The 19,186-nt window shown below is 29.4% G+C and overlaps 2 protein-coding genes across 2 annotated transcripts; both read right to left on the minus strand.

Moving 5' to 3' along the window:
- Positions 1–276: 276 nt before the first annotated feature.
- On the minus strand, positions 277–1,292 carry LOC119688285 (wnt inhibitor of Dorsal protein). The gene is made up of 2 exons (XM_038102965.1): positions 1,221–1,292; positions 277–1,140 (listed from the first exon to the last, which is right to left on the minus strand). Exons 1-2 carry the CDS (start codon positions 1,290–1,292, stop codon positions 277–279), a joined length of 936 nt encoding a protein of 311 aa, XP_037958893.1.
- Positions 1,293–7,063: 5,771 nt separating this feature from the next.
- On the minus strand, positions 7,064–8,627 carry LOC119688286 (probable cytochrome P450 303a1). Its single transcript, XM_038102966.1, has one exon. The coding sequence runs from the start codon at positions 8,573–8,575 to the stop codon at positions 7,064–7,066; it is 1,512 nt and encodes a 503-aa protein (XP_037958894.1). The 5' UTR covers positions 8,576–8,627.
- Positions 8,628–19,186: the final 10,559 nt, after the last annotated feature.

A 19,186-nucleotide genomic window follows, 5' to 3' on the forward strand; every position in this document is an offset into this window, starting at 1 on the left:
TGTTTTGTAATTTATTTGTATTTAATACAGTACACTACAACTAAACTAAACTTATATAAAATGAATTAATTATAATTAAGTATTAAGTAACATTATAAAGTAAATTTGTTTTTTTTAACATAATAAACACTATCAGGTGAGTTTTTAAAAATATGAGGCTTATTTAGCAAGCGCGCAGTAAAAAATTAATTACATTAATTAATTTTAAAATATAATAATTTGTACATATTGTTAAGTAGTTATAAAAAATAATTATCCATAATTATAACAGAATAGTTAATAGCAATAATATTGTCGTTCCACATTCACGCACGTATCGCATTGTACTTGGAAACCCCAGGTTAGTTTGCAGTTACAACGTCGTTCGGTAACCTGATTTTGGGCGACAACTTTAAATCCGCATCCATGGCAGAGAGTTTGACAAGACTCACGTTCTTGTGTTGACACATACTCTTCATTTGCTGTCGAACACTGACGTCCGCGTACACCATTCCAATTGAGCACTGCATCGGGTTCGCAATAGTTCGGTGATTCCTTCATAAATACTAATGAATCCAATGGCACATTTTCCCAAATAACACGGGAATTTATAAAATTATTATTCAGTTCTATAGCGTTTTCATACATTTGATATATATCAGCGGCAATTTCCGCAAAAGGCTTCAGCACATTTATGCAGATCTCGTTGGTACAGCCTGTTACACCCATAGAAGCACAACCGCATTGCTGCACTAGAGATTTACTCAATAAATTCGTTATTACTTTGTGGTTATGTTTTAACACAGAACCATGGAAATCACTGTTAAACGTTATAGCTCCAATGTGTTGCTCATAAATTTGCAATGCTTTTTTTGGATCCTCTGCACACTGCGTGACTATGGAGTTTTCCTTACTAACGCGGCAATCATTGATAAGCCCACTTGCACAATCCTTTGTGATGGTATATAGTATCGCAGACATTGCAATGGCTGTAACATAAGCATCCTCACGATCCAGTTGTAGTGGCTTAGAGGTGCGACGCATGAAGAAATCGGTACTTGGACAATTCCAACGCGACCACTTGAAACTCTGCTGACAACTTTGTAACGCCAACTCAATACTGTTACCCATGACATTTTCCAATGAAAATGAAGCTTGAAACTATAAAAAAATGAAAGATAATAAAAAATGGTATAAGTATTTTATTGTCTGTGAATTTTTCTTTAAAAATTTTGACTTACAATTTCTGTGCTATAAGGATTTTGATTGTTGAAGTAATTTAAGTGCTTCATAAGCGTAGCCGTCTCCACCATTGTCACTGTTAGAATACAGACAAAGACAGAGTACAGAATAGAATAGAAGTATGACATATTATCGGTTTTCAGTTTTCGGTTTTCTGTTATCAATACGCAGTTCTTGACTATCCGTTCAGTTTAAAGTGTGCTCAAAGAATGAGTGATCCCAGCTCATAGCTATGCTATTTGTAGCAAAATACCGCTTAGGTAGTTTGCGCTCAAGTGCCTGCCATATGCATATATAACTGACTGATTTGCCTCATATGTTCGAAAAATGAAAAAATTACTTACGATAAAATCTGGAATTTTGATCTTTCCGAATTTCCCTTCATATTGAAATTTTCGTATTTTTTTTCGATCGTTTATTTGGTTTTCTTTTTTGCTTTAAATCCAATCCGAGTACGAATCCCCTCTGGTGCATAAAAACCCATACGTACATGAGCGCAATATCAGGTCATTACCGCGGTAGGTAAAAATCCTTAAATTTAAATTTTCCCACGTATAGGGATAGGCTTATTACGGAATTTCTTAATGAATTGACGCATTATTTCATTCACAAATTGCGGTTTTCCCTTATTGTTATTGTGGAAAACTGGAAGAGCGAACAGTTAAGAGGGATATTAATTTGCCACTTAAAAGACAATATTCCAAAATTTTTCGCTTTCTCTGCGGCTAATCCTTTTATAGTGTTTTGATGTTTTTGTATGTAATACAATTGAGTTCAATTAATGAACAATAGTCATAATGTGCGAGTTTGTTTTTAAACATTTCCAAAGCCAATATAATGCCAGATAATGTGCACTTCAAATGGCACTTCAAATGGCACAAATCGGCATTAAGGAAAGCCCATACCACATCTGCAACCTGGCGGAATTGGGAAATATTATGCAATATGCGTGGACTTTTATGGAATTATTGAAAGTGAAAGTCGCGATATATGTTAACATAAGTATTTGATGTCATTGCACTATCAATTTACTTATAATTATAAGGAAACCATGGATTACTTAAGAAATTCTGTGTCAGGTAATATCTTTTCACGCTTGTCTTTCTTGATCTTAAGATTTGTGCTCATCACTTCGGGCATTGTAAAAGGAAATAATTACGTGGCATTGATTATTGTCAATTTTAGTTCATATCATATAAATATTATGCAACCAAAAGGTTTATGATACTCCCTTAAACGGTAATAACCCGTTTGTATTAAAAATTTGTAAAGTTTTATCTACTAAATAATACATTCTTATGTATATTTAATAGGACAGTCTTTTGTGAATTGTCAACAAACAGAAGTGAAAGATTTCAATACTTGTTTTTTATAATTAATTTATATTTTGGAGACTACCCATTAATTTAAAGAATAGAATAATAGAATCTGGAAGGTACCCATAAATTTATCATCTACACGTTATACAGATATGTTATAGAAGAAGAGAGCTAATCTTCTTTTGATTAAGTACATATGGTTGAGATGCTGGAATCGCTTGATCCCAAACACTTTAAATATCTTTATAATTTGAAAGCGACTATAGAACTCGACTTCAAGCAAAAACTCTATAAACAGGCTTAGACGATGTAAGTAATCTAATGAAAGTACAATATGAAGAAACATTCATTCGCAAATTTGACAACGACAATAATTTTAATTATAAATTTATAAATTATTAGTAAAATTTTATAGATAAAATTCGCATATTAAAGAATATATAAATCATGCAACAAATAATGCCTCTACAAACAGAATACTATTGAAATTTAATAATTAAAAATAAAAAATATAATTAAATAATTCAATTAATCTGTAGCTGGTTTATAATTTCGTTCTAATATAAACAAAGCTATTGAATATATTAATAAAACTTTCACAGTAAATTAGCCAAAACCAGAAAAATGTGCGAATATAAAAGTCAAGTACGGCTTTGGGTCAGTTGGTTAAGGAGCGCTGGCTCTGAGCTTCAAATTTGGTAGGACACGCATTCGATTCCTGGTACTTGCAGTCTTGAAAAATTATTTACGAATAATCAAATACAAGAATTATTATCAAGACCACTGATGATGGATATTTGACAATACTCGAAACAGCTGTATGGTCAGTCATAAATTCAATTAATTAAAATAATATAAAAAAGAATTTTTGTTGTTGTAGTTCACTACTTTTCGAGAAAGCCTCTTTATAAAATTTATTTATAAAAACTTTATTAGCAATAAAGTAAATTTATATAACTGTGGTTTATGCGTTAGTTTGACTTAATAAAATAATAATTACCATATATAGTCAGTTTATGAATAAACAACAAAAATTGACAAAACTTATTATAGCAGATTAAATTATGGTCTCTGTAGTCTAAAAATTATATATGAACTCTTAAACTACTAAATATTTTCAAGGACTATTGATGGTTTTAATAGTTAATATTATATATTAAAAATTGAAAATATTCATTAAAATAAAATATAATTAAAAATAAAATAAGAAAATAATTGAAAATAATATTTAATATTAATATTTATTAATATTCAAAACAACTATGTGATCTTCATTTTTTTTAAATCGGTCTATTTGACTTTTCAGTATAATACTAGTAACCACTCATTCAACTATTACACCTTTGCATGAAAAAAATGGTTGATCAATGATAACAATATTTCAGAATACTATGGAACTACACTCAACCGAATCATTATAGAAATTTATCCGGTTCATAGTTAATATTGAACCACAGTACTGTCAATGTTATTGACAATATCAATCTTTTTAGTATTGTGTCAATTTTCAAAGTGAAAATCTATAAGAACAGCATAAAAAATAAAGTTCTTAATGATAGTTAGAATTATATGGAATTAATAGCAATATTTAGAAAAATCTTGAGAAAATATGGTATGTAAAATTAGTATGACTCAAACTCAAAATCACCCAAAGAGGTGTCCAAAGAGGTGAAGTTGGACACAAAAGATTTCAAGCTAAGATTAATCCATATATTAATTATAGTCAGACAAAAACAACATAAATAAATAGTGACTAACAGCTCTTCTCCAGAAACAAAGACATAAGATAAACTAAGAAATGAGTATGGGTGCAATGACAGATTCGATTTTATTAAGAAATCTAATTAAAATAGAAAATATAATGATTTATAATGCGTGTTAAATAAAAATGTTAAAAATGGATTATACCTAATACTTCTAGGATGATTGAAACCATTTGTAATTAATGAAGACTTTCGAAAGTCTTCCCACCAAAGGAGCTGGTTCGATTCCTCGAGATATTAAATAACTAAATACAAAGGGGTACACAATAGATCAAACTGGTTGCAGTGCATAGGGGCCTTAGCCTAACCCGAAACACCCAAATCTATTCCATACTTGGCGAATGGACTTGAGGTTAATAATTGGTGAGAGCTTCTAAACTTATTTTCAACAATGTTGAGATCCATTAAAAACAGTTGGTGGACAAAGAAACACTATTTGGAGTCATTAAAATGTGTTGTTTTCTTGATGTGTCTCAGCTTCTTTACACTTTACTAATTATTTAGCAACGTTGAATTCTTTTAATCCAGTTCCTGAATTTCTTAAAGAGTTTGTGTTTGAGTAAAATAAGTTCGTCTAGATCAGGACTGTCCAGACCAGATATGATCGCGGGCGTATTTAAATCACTGAATAGGTTGGAGGGCCGCAGAAATAAATACATACGTTCATTATTTTGCCGGAGAAATATAAAAAGTCGGTGATAATGTTAAAATTAGTTTTAATAATTCTTCATTAATTTATCTTTCATAATTCTATCAATATCTACATTATTAAAATTAGTTGTTGTCATACGTTGTACCAAAGTTATTGTCAATATTTACTTTATTTTGTTTGAATTACCATAAAAATAAAATAATGTGAAGTTATCAAAATATAATAAAGAAAATTTAACCTAATTGTGGCGGATTAGAAGCATGTCACTGGCCGCATATATATAAGCCACGGGTCACATAATTCCAGTGGGCCGTGCTTTGGACAGCCCTGGTCTAAATGATAACCTCTAAACTTTCTTCAAGCAATGTTTAGTTCCTTTAGTGGTTATTGATCAAAACAGAGATACTAATGCTATATTAAACATTGTTTTATTAACAAACTATTAAATTATTAACAATTTTTTTAAATTGAAAATATAATTGCGAACCTGTTAAACATATCTTACAATACAAAAAAAAAATATAAACTTCCTCTAAGTTTATTTTGTATCGTTATTGCTATATCATAGCTCGAATTCCGTGTTATGTTGTTAAGATGTTTTCCAGATTATATATCAAGATTTTAATGATACAATATTGACCATATATAATGAGAGTTCATATGCAAAAATTTCAAAAACAAAACAAAAAATAAGAAAACTGGGAATACACATTATGTTATTAATTTATGAGGGAAATTTTTTTGTTTGGGTTTTAACATCCTCTTCAAAATACCAAATCTTTAATTAGGGCGGGAAAAAGAAAACCGGAAAAGGGTTTCACACAATTGTCGTACGTACGTACACACATGCGTGTGCTGTGTGCGAAGACAACAGCCAAGCGCCATATGAGTGCGAACACAAGACATAAGCACGTACCCGGATCTTTTCCAGCACTATACGCAGGTAGATAGATGCATCGACTGATATGCATCTATCCGTAAGTTTGAGCATTTCGGCTCGGTAAGTGGGTGAAAGGCAATTAAATTTATTTTTAATATATTAACATATGGAGAATGTGTAGAAAATAAATGAAGAGATATCATCATATGAGAATATTTATACACTATTTAGTTTGGGAGTTTTTAAAACAGATTGGAATTTTTACTGCACATAAACTGACAATCTGTCTTCATAATGTTTTAATAGTTAGTTTTGTGTATTTTGTAGATAAACTACTCCAAGCACTATTATTGCATATTAAATTTTCTTATCTACTTATTGATTTTTTTTGAAAATTTTTTCTATGTTATTGGTGAAAAGTATTTGGACCAGTACAAGAAAGCAAAGAATATCGCATAAAATATCATTATATCTGACCCCGATCTACTGATGGGAGGTGACACAATAATCAAGCATATAAAACAGCAACGTTTGAAGTCGGTAGGGCACGTTGGGCGGATGCAACCAGAATCTTCGAAAAAGAAATTAGAATAACAAGAAATAAAGGAAGATCGAGAAAAATATGGAGTTGCACTGTACGACAAGATCTGACAGATATGAATGTTATCAACTGGAGGATAAAAGCCAAAAACAGAAAAGTATGGAGGACGAGCTTAGTTCTTACATGGACTGTATAGTTATGGATGATCATGATGATGATTTAACGAATACTTTGTTAAATAATTACAATAAGAATCACATTAATTCTTTTTTTTTTGATTTTACGTTCCATTTAATATTAATTTGTTGCAATTTCATGATATATTTCTCTATCTCTTGCTGTCGTTAACAATGTTGCAATGTTATTTATTCCAGTCCAGAGGTTTATTAAAATAGCAATTTATTACTTTTTTTTTAAATACCCTTTTTTTGCTTGGGTTTATGCTATCTCTTTGCTTATAGACAAATTTCATAATATGTCTCTTTGCTGTCCCGCTTTCTGGGTCTGACACAACGTTCGAATTGAATTGGATTTTTTTTACAAGCTCGTTTCCTGTTTACTCTAATTTCATATTTTCTCTTACAAGTCCTTTAGTATATATTAGTAAAATTAACAATTTTTTAAACAACAAATAGCAAACAATTTATTTATTTTTTTTTATTAATCAAATGTTTTAAGCTTTACCAATTAATCCATAACACCACAACGGGGAACTAGTATAGCTTCATAAGGTTTCACAGCAGCTGTAGCACCATCCAAGGGTTCATCATCAGGCAATTCACCAGGTAATGGTAAAATTTTAAAATTTTGTAGAACTGCAGTTGTAAATAAAAATAAATTCTGTCGCCCCATAATATCGCCCATACAACGATGCCGACCAAAACCGAATGGATTGTGTGCTTCTGGAACTTTAAGCTTGCCATCAACAATGTACCGTTCAGGTTGAAATTTGCTGGGATTGGGAAAGTCATGTGCATTCATTAACATACCACGAAAACATCCCACAACCATAGTATCTTTTGGTATTTCATAGCCGCTCAAGCGAGTGTCGCGTAACGCACGATGTGGTATACCAAAAGTATTCCCCATAAACATGCGCAGTGCTTCTAAAACAATCGCTTCACAATATATTAATTTAGGACGATCTTTCCACTCTGGCAAACGCTCAAGCCCCACAACTTCTTTTATTTCTGCAAATGCTTTTTCTTGTATTTCTGGATTGCGTACTAAGTGTAAGAAAGCAAAGCCAATACTTTTATTTGTCGTTTCCGAACCGACCAAAAACATATCTAAACATACAGCCATTAATTGTTCTTCACTGAAAGAGTCCTTATGATTTGGATCGGCCAGCTCACGTAAGTAGGTATCCATCAAATCACGCGGAATGGCGTTATTCATAAATGTTTTTCTATGATTATCAACTTCCTTCTGTATGAAAGCATAGAAGCGTTGATGGGTTTCTACAAATCGATTATAACCCGAATAATTTGGTGCTATAAAACGCATAAATGGAAAATGACTAAAAAGTGCACCAATCATATCCACATTCTGCATCAATTCGAAAAACATATTCAACAATTCCGCCACTTCATGACTATTGCGATCATAACGCTTACTTGCCAACATCGTCCACAACGTGTTCAGCACATACACTGTAAACAAATCTTTCATTGTTACACGCGCTTTTTTACCGCCGTGATCGCGTATACGTTGCTTCAGATCATCCACTAGATAACCAGCCTCATTCTGTATATTATTAACCATTGCGTTTCGTGCGAAACCGAAATCCTTCAAGTGACGTAATATAAAACGTCGCTGCTCAACCCAAAACTCTTCGTCAGTTACTAGGATACCCTTTTTGGAATTGAAAGTACGTGTACGGTAAAAAATGCCATCCGGCTTCCCATCCATATCTTCATTAGTCATCATTTCGTTAATGGTGTCATTGTAGTAGGCAATCACTAGTTTATCTTTGCCTATCTTCAAGCCATATAAGCCATAGGGATTTACATAATACTTGGCCAACTCATCGATCACTTTGCAGAATGTGCCATAACGCACACGCAGCTGCGATATCTGCAACGCACAACCAACGATTGGATACCATTTAGGACCGGGCGGAAACTTTGGAGGTTTTCTCACACCCCACAAGAGGAAAATTAGTATAAGTGTTGTGAAGAATATTGCCGCGTAAAACATTTTTCCGTTGCTGTGGTCAATGGAAATACTTCACACTTGCGGAAAATGTAACAGCCACTTTCACTTTCTAGAAATCATGGCACTTTAAGCTAATAAATGCATGTGTCTTCCTTGTCTTTATCGCTTGTGTTAATTTTCCAGTTGATGCTGTTTTTGTTGTGTTGTGGAAAAACTAGTAAATAACGTACGTCTTAATTTACTTTATTTTTAGTTCACTATAATTTTTCTTGGACTTTTTTATGTATTTTCGAATTAGTGCGCACACCCAACTCGTTTCCACTTTTCAGTTCGCGTCTTGGTTGTTTCTCTATTTACAGGCAAATGACGTCAATGAATCCGCAATGCAACTGAAAATGCACCTTCGTCAACGAATACGAACTGACTGAAGCTTCAACAAGTGTTGCATCATATTTTATAGGTGGTCAGGTTGGAATCATTAAACAAGGCAACTTGTGCCAAATGCAGCTAATGCTGCTAATGCCATTTTATAGCTTTCTTTCTTCTCCGACGATTGGACACTAGACTTTGTTTACTGTGCGATAACCGATTGTACGATGGATATATGTTACATCACAATTTGCATGCAGAGGAAAGCAAAAGTGTTTCGTTGCTCACGACTTCGATTTTATTTGAATATTTAAATGAAAACGGAATAAGTATTTTATTTAGATTTTTATGTTCCATTAAAATTTGTACACTTTTAAATGCATAAGATGACCAATGATATGTTACCTAAAAGCCACTAAGATGTTAGCTAGTCACTAGATCAGCGGGTAAAAATTACACCGACTAGCGAGACAACGAAAACTCTTAACACATAACATCGAGACCTTAACACTTCCTTAAAGAGATTCATGGAAAAAATCAACAATTTTCGTTTAAAGACTTTAATCTTTGAAGTCACCTTTGAAGTCATAATATTTTGGATAGATAAATGTTAATGCTGAAGCGTTGAACATATCTGAAATTAGAGCAAGGCTAACAAATAGTAATCTGGTTAGATCTGATTCTATAGACATTTTATATTAAACAATTATATCTGTTCCATGACAAGTAAGGAAATTTTTAAATTCAAAAAAATCTTTGAATATTCAATCCAGTAAATAGTAGTATGGTCAATACAGCTATTTTGGATATCTCAAAATACCCATCTACAAAGATCTATTGTTTTGTATGTGATTTTTTTTTTTTTTTTTTTTTCTCTCTGATATAGGCGTCCCTCTTGCTACAGCTAAACTGGCAATCATACAAAAATACCTGAGTATAGCCAAGCAATACTGGGCTGACGAACCTCAATGTCAGATTTCTAGGTTGACTTGGCCGAACTTTGACAAGAAAAGAACCCGTCAGCTACTTCAACTAAGACGGAACCTGCTCAGCACTACGGTATCTGTGCTGACGGGACACTGCGTAATAGGAAGGCATGCTATGAGACTGGGTCTCCCCTTTAATGACTTTTGTAGAGGCTGTGGCTCTGAGGATGAGGAGGAGACTGTACTCCATCTCATGTGTCAGTGCCCTTCCCTAGCCAGAAGAAGATTAAAAATCCTTGGATCTCCTTTTCTAACTGACCTGACTGAGTTGTCATCCTGTAATGTTAGGGACCTAGCCAAGTTCATAGAACTGTCAGGTTGGTTTTCCTTTGCATAATGGGGGAGTCGTTACCTTTCTTTCGGCGTTAAATGTATACTGATTAAAATCTATATACAAATAACGTAACTCCTGTGGTACCACAACGGGCCTTTATTTGTGCTTAAGTGGGCTTTTTGGGATACAAGGCCGCCACTCCAACCTATACCTATACCTATGTGATTTTTGGACTACAAATGCTAGGAATTCAACCGTAAACAGTTTATATAGAAGACATACTATATATAGTACAGAGTTTATAATGTTCTGGTAAAAATAATTATTTCATTCCCACGACAAGAAATCTATTTTGAATAGCAAAAGGGGTAATAGTAAGGAAATTTTTAAATACAAAAAAATTTTTGAATGTACAATCCAGTAAATAGTAATAAGGTCAATACAGCTATTGCGGAAAACATAAAATATCCATCATTAGTGGTCTCTAAAAAGATTTATTGGTTTAATTGCCTGTATGTAATTTTTGGACTACAAACGTCAAGAATTGAATCTTAAACAATAGAAGAAATACTATATACTATAATATATATATATAGTTAATACATAGTAAAAGAATTTATTTCTGTCCCACGACAAGAAATCTATTTTGAATAGCAAAAGGGGTAATAGTAAGGAAATTTTTAAATTCAAAAAAATGTTTGAATGTACAATCCAGTAAATAGTAATAAGGTCAATACAGCTATTGCGGAAAACATAAAATATCCATCATTAGTGGTCTCTAAAATGATTTATTGGTTTAATTGCCTGTATGTTATTTTTGGACTACAAACGTCAGGAATTTAATCTTAAACAATTTATATAGAAGAAATACTATATATAATACAGAGTTAATACAGAGTAAAAGAATTTATTTCTGTCCCACGACAAGGAATCTATTTCGAATAGCAAAGGAGTTAACAGTAAGGAAATTTTTGAAATTGAAAAAAAATTTTGAATTTTCAATCTAGTGAATTCTAGTGAATAGTAAGTAGTATGGTCAATTCAGTTGATCAGTTGTAGTAGTATAGGATTTTTATTTTAGTGCAAAATCAATATAATATTTCAATTTTAAAACTAACCTTACACGTTCATTTATGATATGTATAAATAAATTGTTAATTATTAAACTAATGGCAATATGGCTTAAATGCCGTCTGCCAACAAACTAAGTACGTAAGGAATTGTAATTATTCTTCCTATTCTTATTCTATTTTATTTAAATCTAAAAGTTTTCATCTATTATTCTTTGCCTGTAACTAGTTGCATCTTTTACAAAGTCAGAAAGTGCGGCCCACTTTTCCCGGTTTAATACATCCATTATTTTTTCTTCTGTAAGAGTGAGTTTCCTATAGAATTTGTGGCGCGTTTCTTTCAGAATTGGATATAACCCAATAAAGTGTATTATGTCCTTAGCCTGCTCTAGATCATACAATGATCAATGTGTTGAATTGATTTGTACATGTATTCTATAATTTAATGTAAGGAGTTCACTCCGAGTTTCAAAAATCTGGCTGATAGTTTCAATGGTATATCATCCATAAAATAAGTCTGGTCACGTGATTTATATCCCAACCGTCTGTATGTCTATAATTATTTGCTCTTGCTGCCATTATAAATTTTTCTCTTTCATTCACCATATTTTTATCACTATATTTTATTGCAAAGTACCATATACTTCTCTTTTTCGAGCAGCAATCTACATTAGCTATAGATTGCCACTTTTCGAAAAGACCTCTCTTCGTATTTAAGAGGAAACATGCCAGAATTTTAGGGAGTCTATTGTCACTCAGATCCATGACGTGACTTAAATGTTTAAAATATAGCTTTAGCGTCTCTATTTATAAGGTTCACTATCCTATTTCTAAATATAACATATAGTTCAGTTGACCATACAGTTATTTTGGATAACATAAAATATCCATCATAAGTGGTCTCTAAAAAGATCTATTGTTTTAGTTGTCTGTATGTGATTTTTGGAATATAAATGTTAGAAATTGAAACGTAAACAATTTATATAGGAAATATATACAACATAAAGTAAATAATGTTCTGATAGCTACATATATCTTAGATTAAAGAACAGTTATACAATGCATAATTAAGTTAAGTAACACTTATGTTAAATGTTGGATACGATAATTTCGTATTGGAAATTAAAATGTCAATTAAAATGTACACTTATGTTAAATACTCGGATAATATTGGGTATTAAGTCAACACTTATAGAAATTTATATGAATTTCTCTTTAATGTCAAATCAAAACTTAGGTGTGACTAGTTAAATGACACAAAATAGAAAATTGGTTAAAAATTTGAGATATCAAAGCAGCAGTGTTAAATACCTTGGTTTATGTTAAAATTCTAATCCTTCCTCAGCATAAAGAATGAAATAATGCTTCAGAAAGCAATAGTTTGGACATCACATACAAGGTACAAGGTAACACCAATAATTCAAATATTGAAATTCTGCGAATGTATCAGGCAAAGATACTTCGGGTGATATGTAAAGTTCCATGATTTGTCACCAAATAAAGAATTAGTATAAAATTACTAATAAGCACATAGGCACCTAGGTAACTGTGAAGGATGAGATCAATAAAACTAGTGAAAGTTACTTTTATGAATTTAGATTCTGTGGAGAAAAGAAGAAATAAAGAAAGTTAAATTGGAACAATCTAACATGGATTTTATGATCAAAATTTTACATAAGAACTTTTGACTTAAGCCTGTTTATGTGATCAGAAGGCGTTAAGAGTATTCGAGAGAAAAATTCATTAAAATTTTACATAAGAACTTTTGACTTAAACCTGTTTATGTGATCAGAAGGCGTTAAGAGTATTCGAGAGAAAAATTCATTGAGATCTTTGAGATTTGAAATCTATGTAGTATCGAATATCTTCGAGTAACGAATTAAATGGCACGATGAGCTCTATGAGCTATATCGCGACATTGACATAGTTCAGCGCATAAAAATTCAACGGCTTCACTTGCTTACTCATGTTGTGCGAATGGAAGAAAGTGTTTTGACTAGAAAGGTGTTTGAATCGATACTCGCAGATGAAAAACACAGTAGAGGACGTTCGCATCTTCAGTAAAAGAACCAGGGAATCAACGATTTGAGGACGTTCGGTACTACCAACTGGCGATAGCAAGCTACTGATCGGGCTGGCTAGCGGAGGCCACTAGATGCGGCCAAGGACGACTCACGTCCAACTAAATAATTAGTAACTAAGTAATAGAATGCAAGTTTGGAAATGCGAAGTATTCAAGTAAAAATTCAGATTTATATTGATGGCAGAGACTTTATGGAAAACAGAAATATCGTCCCAAAACCAAATACGGTTAATGATTTTCTGGGTACTTCATCATAGGGATAGTGACGATATTGATAATATAGATAATGTTGTAAAATTAGTTCATTAACAACCATTAGTCTGACTAACGATTGACGTTACTGGCTGGTTATCTGACGAAGCTATGATACCACTTCAATAAGATTAGTCTATTTATGGTGTCATTTCTTATCAAATTTTTTGTGATTACCAAGCTGTACTCTAGACCAGAAGGAGGAGACTAAATTCAGTATTAAGACTTCCATTAACAATGTAGGTTAGTGCCATAACCTGCGGCACCATCTCAACTAGATTGGTCTCTTTGTCAGGTGAATGCTGTCTCTATCTAGAATATGCCGTAATTTCTATGTATATGTGTATTTTCTATGTAAGTATGTAAGATGCTTTGTGAATGTCCTACTCAGACGGGAATTGTTAATCAAAATTTAATAATTCCGAAATTATTGTCATTAAAATTATTACTTACTATGGGAAAGAAAGTGGCAATTTTTTTTAACAGTTTCTCTGAAAGGACGGACAGACGGATAAAAAGGACATCGATTTTTGACCAAATCGGTGTAATATGTATATAATATATTTTTAGGATGACAGGATTTGTGGGTTTTTTACAATTTTTGCACTTCGAGTAATTAGAACATTAGATAAATAATGTCTATCACATTGTTTAATTTTAGATAAAATTGATCAATAGGTTAAAGATTCCATCAACATTTAATTGATTTAATATTATTTCTTATAACATGTCCTATCCTTGTTTGTTGACATATATTTCTTCAAAAAATGATGTTACAACACAGCCTTTATTGTCATCTAACGGATAATAAAAAATTCTTTGTTGATTATAGATCTCTATCCCTATTTATGCAGATAATCAAAGAGCAATTATCATTCGCACTTTATGATTTGTGTGGACATCAATCGAATTTCAGTGATACCTATATTCTAAATTATCACAGAAATATTTTATATCGTTTAGATTACTTATACATTTTCTGTGTTATTTAATGTTCCCCATATTCGTAACCAGTACTTTTGAGGATTGTTTCCCTTACACAATATAAAATATATACCTTAAATTATCATCCAAGTAATTGTATTATCTGCGTCATATCCTCCTCGAGTGGGTTACCACAGTGGAGCATCTAAGAATCGCTCAAAGTGTCTGTTGAAGGTCTGCGTGGAGAATGTCCCAGCAACAATAATAACTTTATAAAATCCTGAATGATTGGTTGGTTTCAGAAGCACAAGAGTTTAAACTTCTCTTTAAATAGGATGTAAGTGCAGTATTCTTACCACACACCCAGAGTAAAATTCTATAATTAAAATAACAAAGGTTTAAACAGTAATGAATTACAACTAAAATTGTATTCTTCATTAATTGAAATATTTGGTTGTTTTGAATATTGTCAAATATCCATCATCAGTGCTTTTTGGAAATATTAATTGGTTTCATATAATTATTGGACTGACCGTTAGTGTCAGACTTAGAAGTTTAAATTCAATATCAATGCTCTTTGGAAATATTTGTTGCTTTGATTAGTTTGTATATTATTATTAAACTACAATTGCCAAATTGGGTTTGAAACCCATTCTCAGTGGTCTTTAATAATATTTGGTTTAGTTGGTTTTATTAGTGCTAGGCTTAGAACATTTTTTAATACCTATAGCTGGAATGTCCGCCAATTTAATCATTTGTTAATAGTTTTTTATAGTGAAGTATATTAATTTTGTCAGACTTCGTCATTTACATTGGAAGTGTTTAGTGGTTTCTTTACTATCTCTGCAGCTTCTACAATTATAGTTAAAAGGATAACGAGTTTATCGATGTTGGAGGCCCCTTCTTTAACACACTCAGCGATATCTCCAGTATTAGATATCTCCAGTGCCAGACTCTCGCCTTTATAAATGCTTCTGGCTGGTTCTAGTTTGACCTTCTTGTACCCACTATTACGTAGAATTGTGGATTCAAAACGACTTTTTTAGTCGTTTCCCCTAACTCCAACTAACTAACTTATCGATGTTAGTGTTTATTATTCAGCTTTGTCTAGAAAGATCTTTATTCTCGTTAAATGTTGTCTTTGCTATGTTAGTTTGGGTTTTTTTAAGCCCACGCCTACTATATAATTACCATAGTCTTATATATATATGATCTAATATAATTGATTGAACAATCCTAAAATTGTAGTCTTATGTATGTAAGTAAACCCTTTGCAAATATAAAATCCAAATGCTTAAGGAAAAAAAGTGGTTTTCAGTTTTACAAAGAAATATATATTCGTATCATCAATTGATTGTTTCATTTGGTTTTAAACTTAAATTTAACAATAATTAAAATTTCATACTTAATAAATAAAACATACATAAAATTGCTTACACATTAAAAAAATTAAGTGATTTTTAATGATAATAATAATAATAATAATAATAATAATAGTGTTTCATGTAAGGATATGTCAATGTATGTTTAGAGTTGTGCTTAGTAATGTTAGTATGTATTTTTGATATGAGGAATACATATAATACATCTTTCTAGCTGTTATTATTATTTGTTACTACGTTAGTATGGAAATATCGATTTAATTCAATTTAGTAACTAGTATTTAGAATAATTACTAGTCAACAGTACATGCAGGCATATTAGTATATTTGAATGTTAATAGGGTATTGTTTTTTTTTCATTAATGTATCTAATCATCAAGTTATATCTATATGATTTTAAGTACTTTTTTATATGTAGTTAAAGTTTTTGTTCGACACTATTTATAAAAAAATTTATAAAAATCTTATAATATATTATATCTTGTATTAAAATCATTATATATAAATAAAATTCATTACTTTAGTTTCTGTTTTTCGGTTTTTTTGTTTAGGTTTTGTTTTGTTGTTGTGCATTTTGATTGCAAATAGATAAAAATCTTTTCTTGTTTATAAAACAACATATTTTTTATATTCTAAATTAATAAATATATTTATGTATGTACTTAAAATTAATTGCACAAAACTATTAATGTATTTTAATATAAACTATGTTGGCTGACTGTAAGGTTATGAAAATGGAGCGTGAAATTAATGGAATTTATTTAAACTTTTTTAAAATTAATTTAAAAAGGTTAATGGTACTTTTTCTTTTATTTTTTTTTGTTTTGTAAATATTTAAAAAAGTCGTGACACGTTGGGTTAAAAACAATTTTTCATTTTGTATTTTAAAAATTTAAAAATAAAAATAAAGTACTATTGGCGTTTTTAATTTTATTTAAAAAAAAAAATATATATATATTCCATTTGGTACTATATTACATATATGTATTTAATTTCATTTTTGTTCGTATTTTAAATCATAATTAAGTATATAAATAATTTCAATTAAAAATTTTTATTTAAAATATAAATTACATGCAAGAGTTATTTTAAAAGTTTCAAATTCTTTACTAAAGTTATTAAATTTTATGTTTTAATTGAAAATAATTCAAAATATTGTATAGATCTTATATAATTTCAGCAATTTTTAAGCAATAAATCATTAAACTTAATGCAAGTATATTATTTTTATAATTTGTATAACATACGTAAGATTGATTGTTTAATAAAAATTAAAGACTTTTTAAAAATTTATTTTAAATAATATAATTAACTAACATTTAATATAATTTAATTAATAAAATTAAAATTTCTTTTTTTAATTGAGTAATTTAACTAAAAATTATTATCGTCCTTTTTATTTTCATATTATACAGATCGCAAGACTTTAATACAAAAAAAAATAATAATAAAATATCTAATTAAAATTATTCAATTTAAAATTTATTAAAAATTTTAATTAATTTTTTATAATAAATCATTTATAATTCGTTAATTTAAATCAAACAATTTTAAAAACATTATTTTAATTATTATTAATTGTATTCAGAACTAAACGACCTTAAGTCCGGTTAAATCTTATATTAATTTAATTAAAATAAAATAACAACCGGTTAAAATTAAATTATAGTAAATTAATTAAAACAGAATGACAACCCCATTAAGCGAGGTGCACACAGGGATACTATGACCCATAGCGATAAATAAATATAGTTACTTCTTCTAATTGTATTGTTTATATGTAAATATTTTCATTCTAATATAATATAGTTTTGTTTCAAAAATATGCTAAATTATTTGTCACAATTTCTACAAATTTTAAATTAATAGAATTCTATGTAAAAAATTTAATTGAGTTTCGATTGTTAAAAGTATTCGTCTAAAGTGTTCAATCTAAACGTAATGTAATGAAGCCAATACAAATTTCCTAATAAATATGTTTTTAGCAATTAGCACTGAAAGCATAAACTATAATATTTATCATTTCTAAATAAATAAATATATTTTTAAATACATCAAAATGTATATTAGTCAATGATATGCTAAAGTAAAGATTCTATAATTTTTAAAGCTCGTACAAACATTATTATTCCCGTATTATATTTGAGAATTAATTAAGCTATAAATTTGTTTACTTTTGTTACTTTTGGCGATGCTATGAGTTTTAAAAATGTGAATGAATTTATAATAATTTTTATATATGAAATTCACTTTTCTTTAAAAAAATTCCCTAATTTTTGCTCTAAAGTATTGTAATTGTAATGCAATAATAATTAATGCGCATATATGTAATGTGATTAATTGAATGAAATGAGCTATTCATATAATTCATATAATGAGATTTTACCATTAGAATAGTTCATGAACATTACATATACTATATATATTTTAAATTTGCAACTAAAAAAGCTACAGATTTCTACTTAAAATTGCATGCATTTTATTTGCATTTTTTTTCTCACAAATTTTCCTAATATTAGTATAACATCAATTTAAAAAAGTTATTATATATTTGCACTAGTGTCACAAAAAAGAAATCAATATCAGTATTTTTTAAAGTGTTTCAGTCTAAAATAAAAATTTAAGCAAAATATAAAATCTAAAATTTATTCAAGTAATTACATATTTTGTTTGCAATGTACAAAGGTTGTACCAAAGATTCCCTCACAAAGTGAAAATATTTAAAAAAAATATTTTAAACAAAAAAAATTTAAAACAAAAAAATTTAAAACAAAAAAATTTAAATATAAAAAAAAATTAAAAAGAAACGAAATTGTTTAAAGTTAAAAACAATTAAACTAAAAAAATATTATAAATATTAAAGAATATTTTTAAATAAATAAAATAAAAAATATATCTAAAATAAATATTAAAAAAAAAAATTCATTAAATTTTTAAATAAAATAAATTCATTAAAATTTTTAAATTAATAAAATAAAAAAATTTATTTAAAATATAAGTTTTTAAAACAAAAAATAATTAATGTTTTTAAACACTTGAATTACAACAAAATTTTATTTTTTATTAACTAAATTTTTTACTAACTATATAGCTGTTTCAGGCACTGCCAAATATCATTCATCAATGGCCTTTGGAAATATTTGTTTGATTTAAATATTCATAAATAGTTTTTAGACTCAAAATACTTGACAATATCCAAAACAGTCCATAATATAATTAATTAAAAATAAAATTTTGTTGCTATAATTTACTACTCCTCATAAACATTAATAAATAGAAAATAATTTATTTAAATATAATATTAAAAAATTAT

The sequence above is a fragment of the Teleopsis dalmanni genome, chromosome X (genome assembly GCF_002237135.1).
Source record: "Teleopsis dalmanni isolate 2A chromosome X, ASM223713v2, whole genome shotgun sequence".
Lineage (NCBI taxonomy): Eukaryota > Metazoa > Arthropoda > Insecta > Diptera > Diopsidae > Teleopsis > Teleopsis dalmanni.